This window comes from Humulus lupulus, chromosome 2 (genome assembly GCF_963169125.1).
Source record: "Humulus lupulus chromosome 2, drHumLupu1.1, whole genome shotgun sequence".
NCBI lineage: Eukaryota > Viridiplantae > Streptophyta > Magnoliopsida > Rosales > Cannabaceae > Humulus > Humulus lupulus.
This window is the reverse complement of record NC_084794.1, coordinates 77274636-77281642: the sequence shown is the minus strand read 5'-3', so window position 1 is coordinate 77281642 and position 7007 is coordinate 77274636. Positions and strand designations below refer to the sequence as shown.

The 7007-nt window shown below is 36.3% G+C and overlaps 1 protein-coding gene across 1 annotated transcript; it reads right to left on the bottom strand.

Moving 5' to 3' along the window:
* Positions 1-2642: 2642 nt before the first annotated feature.
* LOC133814426 (uncharacterized) lies at positions 2643-4167 on the bottom strand. Its single transcript, XM_062247387.1, has 3 exons — positions 3993-4167; positions 3198-3770; positions 2643-3037 (listed from the first exon to the last, which is right to left on the bottom strand). Exons 1-3 carry the CDS (start codon positions 4165-4167, stop codon positions 2643-2645), a joined length of 1143 nt encoding a protein of 380 aa, XP_062103371.1.
* Positions 4168-7007: the final 2840 nt, after the last annotated feature.

Here is a 7007-nt window from a genome sequence, read left to right as displayed (position 1 = left end):
TTCAGCTGAGCTGAAGGAACTAAAGGTTCAACTCAGGAGTTAGTAGACTTAGGTTTTATAGGCCCAGTTTCTTGCCATGGCCTATAAGGCTTAGGGCCTTGATTAGGTGGTCAGGATGGCAATATATGGAATTATAAGTTTATTTGATATATTTGATGTTGATTATGTGAGTTATATGAAAATATAACTAGTTGTGCATGTTTGGGAGTATTAAATATGCATGTGGGCCCGTTTCTTATTAGAAGGGCAACTTTCGTAATTTGGCTTGTTATGGGCATAATTGTATATGTGTGCATATATGTGATATATGTGAGAGACCACATTATTATGTGGGTTTATTTGGGTTACTCAGCACGAGATGATCCTAGAGAGCAAGTAAGCAGGAAAGTCACAACGGGACCCAATACCCGAATCGAGGCGAGTCAATGGGTATTTTAGGTATTTAGCATTAAATCAGGTTATCGGGTAATGGGAATGAATAATTTAGGATATATTTGGAATTAGTGAGTTTAGGAGGGAATACTGGGGATATTCACCATTTTTCCCTCGGGGACGTTTTTGGTACCCCGAGCCTCGAGATTAGCTTAAGTTGCTTAAGCTTTAAGGAAAGAAAACACAAACACTCAAAGCACACAACCTTCTCTCTCACTCTCAACTGGCTCTCTCTCTCTCTCCCTCCCTCAAACTCTTCCATTTCTAAGAGGATTTCTTGAATAATTGTTGGCTGAAGGCTAGGGAATTGAAGGCCTAAACTTGGGGAATTGGTTTTGTTGCAACTTGAGAGATTAACTTCCAATTGAGGTAAGCTTTAGATCATGGTTTCCATTGAAATTTTGCGTTAGTTTGGTTGTTCTTGAGGTGTTCATAAGCCTTAAAGCTCAAGAGTTGAATTGGGAGTTTTGATGAGTTTTGCATCTGGGTTCTGGTTGGGTTTTGTTGCTGGGAAGATATTAAAACTGTTATATGGATTGAATTATTGTTTTAGGGTGAAATTAGGATAGTTTTGGTTGGATTTGGCTGATGAAAAATGGAGGAAATCTGGGTTCGCATGGCCAAGTCGCGGCCTTGTTCTTGAGGGGTCGCAACCCAACCGAATCCAGGGCCCTTCTGTTTGGGAGGCGCACTGCGACTCTCAAGGGGCAGGTCGCGACTCGTGTCCATTTTCAGGGGAGGAGAGCCTCTAACTTGAGGGGCGCGCCGTAACCCTTAAGGGTAGGTCGCAGCCCGCCTGGGTTGTTTTGGCCATGGTGAGTTCTTTGTGACAAAAATATTTTCCTTAGGGTTCGGGATCGATTCTACTACCCAGTTTAGTAGATTTCGAGGTCCCGGAGGCTAGGACTCGGTCCAGAAGGCTTTATTTGCTCGTTATTAATGGAATCCTATATGCTCGAGGGTTATTCTTGTTTTGCGCTATACTCGGACCTGAGGTAAGAAAATTGCACCCAATACATGTTATATGTGATTAGGGCTTGGCCTGGCTGTTAATAATAATTATGACTAGGGCTTGAGACCCTGAGAACGTTTATGTTTAAGTTATCGTTTCACTTATTTGTTGAACATACTTGAATATTCTTACTTACTTAGGTGTTGCATGACTATTCGCATGGTTTGCGTGGCTAGGGCGTGGTCCTGTTAAATAAGCATGATTATTGTTATGATTACGGTTACCTAATGATGTTATGTGATTAATATTTATACGTGTTTATCTAGTTGGGGTATGCCTATCCATATTTGCTTTTGTATTTATATTCGAATACCTGGTTCAGGACTTGACTTATTAGTCAAGGACGGCAATAACACGTTGCGTGCTGGTCAAAATTCTTAGGCCTAAATCAGCAACGTTCTATTACGTTGGGCGACCCTATGGTCATTGGAAAACCAAAGGTGTTTGGCTAGCTCTATGGCTAGTTACTTAGAGCTGAGGGTGAGGGCCCCATGTGGCTCTATGGTCACATAGCTTGGGCAAAGGGCCCCAAGGTTGACTCTATGGTAAACTGTTCAGGGCAACGGCCCCAAATTGGTCCAATGACCATTTATTTGTAATTGAATGACTATATGTGGCTGCTCGTCCACCACAGCCAAGGATATCTCAGAAGAACTAGGGTTGTAGCCCTGATTTTGCTGCTTAGGTTGGCCGGTTGTAATTTTGATGTATTTACACCTTTTTAAAATTTTGGTTGTAATATTTTGTGATCCCGTGTATATATAAACTTTTTAAATAAAAGTCAATAGTTCATTTGACCAAAGTTTTTAACCCTAACCCTTGACATTAACCTTAGTTACATGTTTAAAACCAAAGGACTTGATTAACGAGTCTGACACAATTTAAAATACACAATGTAACGGTCCTAGATTAGGAGGGCGTTACAAATAGTATTCAGAAAATCAGGTGCACTTGCGCACATACTATAATACTAAAAATGCTTCATACCACTGACAAGAGCAGGATGCACAAATAATAGGAAGGGACTATGGTAAAAATTGCCTTTCGGAAGGAATGTAACTTCCGCAGTTGGATAAATATCCAACCAAGCTTGATTCGCTAAAACTCTTTCCAACTTAGCTTACACTCGGTCACTACCATTTTGCGTATTATTCCACGTATAATAACAGCCCGATTACTTAACATCTGCCATTTGACACTAGTCCATGCAATCCTCCATTACTCTACAATCATTAGGCCTACCATGTAAATGGATTCTTTCTTCAGGAAATAGCACCGCATTAAAATCTCCTAACATGACCCATGGACCATCCATAGTAACAGACAAATCCTTCAGATCCTGCCATAAGAATTCTCTACCCCCACTCTCATTGAAAGCATAGACAAAAGTAACTTCAAAACCAGCACCATGCTTTGGAGTGACCAAATAATGAATCATCTGACTAGAACACCTCTCAATGTCCAAGTCAAACATGATTGGATTCCAAGGAAGCACTATCCGACCACCTGGATGGTAAGCTAAATTAGTGGTGAAACACCAGCCTGCAAAATGTTGAATATACAAGCTTCCAAGGTTTTTAGCTTTCACTTTAGCTTCAAGAAAACATACAATACCAATATTCTTATTCTAAATTGCTTTCCTCACTTCTTGCAGCTTTCGCAACTTATTCAAGCCCTGCACATTCCAACAAAAAACTCTATCCATGTTGAAGAAGAGGAACTTCCCCTCCCACCATGTTAGAACTCGTCTCACAAAGAACTTGGCCAATGCGCAATTCCTCTACATTTTCATCCAAAACACAAAACATATTATCCATATCAATTGGCACCACGGGGGATCTTTTAGCTGTAGTCTTCACCTCTTGAAACCCATCCTCATCAATTCTTGGCTTTTGCACCTTAGGAGCAGGCATAACATCTCCCACAACCTCTCCTTGCAAATTAGTTTTTTTAGGAACCCACATCTTCCCCGAATTTTGTTTCCTCTTGCAACCTTTAGAGTGATGGCCTATACCATTACAATGAGTACACACAATAGGTTTCCACTCATAGTGAATACCCAAATAGACCATATCACCTTTCTCATTCTCAAAAACTATCTGCTGTGGTAGTACTTGAGAAATGGAGACTTCAACCAATATACGAGCATACTGCAAAAGATCTCTGTTCCTAGTCGCTTGATCTTCCTTTATTGGTTTCCCAATATGCCCAACAATCTTGAGCAGAGACCGCTGACCCCGATACTTGAAATCCAAATTCTGCACTTGAATCCAAATTGGAACCATCCGAATATCTTCTTTAGTGAAAGTGGCATTTGGATCCCAAGCTTTCATTATCAATGGATTCTTATCAAAAAAAATAACCTCCTGTCAAAACCTGTCTCTATTCTCAATAGAACCAAAACTAATTAAAAAGATGCCTAGCTTCAGTAAAGCAACCTTATCAATACCCATATTCTTCTAAATTCTTCTACAAAATCCATCAATAACATTGAGTGGAGGATTAGCCCCTAACACCCAACAAACAATTGCAGAACTCTAGTAATTACCTTCTTCCTCAATATCCCCATCAATAATTTTGATACAAGAACCCATGGTCCCATTAGAGGAACCCTTCTCCGAAATTTCCCCAATCTTCTTCCCTTTATCAATGTTCTTATCTAAATCCCCTTGTAAAACAGGCAAAGAAACATGTTGTGATTTCGTACCTTTATCCTTCGTCATCACTGTCATCCACTCTGAGAACTGTCGTTGTACCTCCAACTGCTACTCTATAGCCTTTGTCGAAGATTTAGGGGAAAGCACGACCTTCATTTTCCTCAAACTCTGTATTCGAAAAATCTATAGCTTCAACTCCAAGAATCTCATCCATTGATCTCGTCTTCTTGATTGGATCTGAAGAGCATGGTTCGATTTTCTTCCCTGGTCCCTTCTTCCTGTGTTGAGATTTCCATCTCCCTGCCATGGCGACGGCAAAGCTGAAAGGAGAGAGAAAATTAATTGTAGAAATTAGTTTCTTGTTTTTTTTTTCTTTTTTTTTTAGCTTTGTTTTGCATTATTAAAGAAACTAAATGTAGAGAGAATTTCGAATATTTCCTATTGCTATTATAGTTTTATATAGTAAGTTTAAATTAACAAACCACTTTAATATAAAATTTATTATACACTATAACATTATTTTAGTATCTCATAATATTTTTAAATTATAATTTATCAAAAATATATCAATTTCATGTTTTAGAAAAAAAGAAATTAGAAAAAAAAAAAACTAAAGACATAAAAAGTGAGAGTTTTCATGTTTTATATAGCATATATTTATTCTATGGCTTTCGGTCCTTGATCGATTACAGGTGAAAGAGAGGCTTCACCGGTTCAAGATAGCCCACGATGACCAATGTGTAATGTGTGGAATGAGTAAGGAAACTAGAGATCATTTATTCTTTGACTGTCATTTAAGTAATCTCAGCTTCCTTAGAATAAAAGAATGGCTAGACTGGAAGGTGTCTACAACAACAATTCCAAAATTGTTAAGATGGATTGCTAGAGCAAAGCTCTCTCCTTTTAGGAAGCAGGTTCTGGCAGCAGCTCTTGCAGCTACAGTTTACCAGATCTGGCATTGCCAGAATGTTGCAATATGGAATCAGAGGGTTAGTACAGTGTTAGTTCTCACAAAAAGAATTCAAAGTGATGTGAAAAAATAGAATACAAGGTGTAATTCCAAAGAAAGTAAATTTGATAGATAGAGACTGGTTTGAAAACTTGTAATAGATCTTTTCAGGCCTGTTTGTTTGGTTCTGTATAGGTTGTAATTTGTTTGATTGTTGGGCAATACACGGATCTGATTTACCAAAAAAAAAAAAGTGAGAGTTTTGAGATAACTTAAGGTTGACATATTTGTGATTATATAATGAACAAGATATAATACCATTATCATTATAATTCGATTCTTAGCTAGATCGACTAGTTATAATATATATACACAATCATATATATTATATAATATAATATTTTTCACTTTATTAGTCTCTTATCAAAAATATATTTAATTTAAATATGTGAATTTTTTTTAATAAAATAAATAAATATGACATCCTAATACGACTTTTCCAACTCACAACACTTTAAAATATGTAATTTACCAAATACTCAGAAACTTTTCTCACAACACAACTGCAGTTATTTTTTCCTACAGCACAGTTGTATCAAACTGGCCCTAAAGAAGTACCTAATATATACTATAAGTCCAACATTCTCTTTTCCTTTTCTTTTAAAAATGCTGCAAAAAAAATAATGTAAATAAAAATACAGCAAAAAAAAACAATGCAAATAAAAAAAATCATTCTTTCAAATAACTATTTATGTGTGAGAGATGTAAGAACAAACAAATGGACAAATCAATCACCACTAATTCCATACATAAATTTTTAAAAAAAAAAACAAAATAAATATCATAAAAGTTAACAAAATTAAATATGCTTGCTTCGTTTTCTGCAAGAAAATATAAATTTAAAGAAAAATGCAGAAAAATAACAAATGCAAACCATGAACTTACCTTTGGCAAACTTCTCACTTAGGACAACAAGACTTACATTCCATCCATGACTTATGATCAGTCTGGAAATGATTTAGAGAGCTTGGAGAGATCAGAGAGAGAGAGCTTGGAGAGTGAGATGGAACCAATTATACTTTGATTATGACATTGTTGGACACTATGGAGCATTATTTACCCTTTTGAAAAAGCTTCCAATTGTCAAAAAAATATTAAATAGTATTAAACCCTAATTATTAGGATTACTCGTTTAACTTTGTTAACCTTCTTTTGTACATCTTTTTACTTTGTTTATATAGCTAGTTAGCTTTATTTTTGTTATTTAATTGTAACAGATTCTGTTAAAACTTTTTAGCTTTAGGTTGTTTTTCTCTTCTTGTTTTCACGATAGTTTAGAACCTATATATATCATAGGTTCTCTTATCTGTATTCATTCATTTTTCAATAATACGGTCAGGCTTTTTATTCTCTAAATTCTTCTGCATTATGGTGTTGACCACGATTTTGGCCAACTCCGAGTAGACGCAAAAATGACAAGAACCTTGAATAGAAAGTAAATAACACCAATAGTTTTTATAGTGGTTCAGCCCCAATTCTCGTTGGTAATAGCCTAATCCACTTAGAGTTATGGTATATGTAGCCTATACTTAAGATCAAATGAACCTTAGTCAACTAAGTTTCTCAAGTATAAGTAGAAAAGTACAACGTTTCTCTCTCTAAACTCTTAGAAAATACTCCTAGAATGCCCCAAGTGACGGTCCCAAAATCTCCAAAATAGAGAGTTTTTTTTAATCTCCCAAAATTTGATCCCCCTAAACAATGTCATGAGCCATTTATTTATAGGCTCATGATCGTACACAAGAAATATCCCGCTTTGACGGGGTCCTTGGTTGTTTCAACAACTTTAATTAATGAATAATAAAAAAATTCAAATTACAACAATATAGCTATTATTCCAGGATGTTTGAGATATTCCCACAACAGTTGCAAATGGTTCGGGTTGAAGATGTTACTG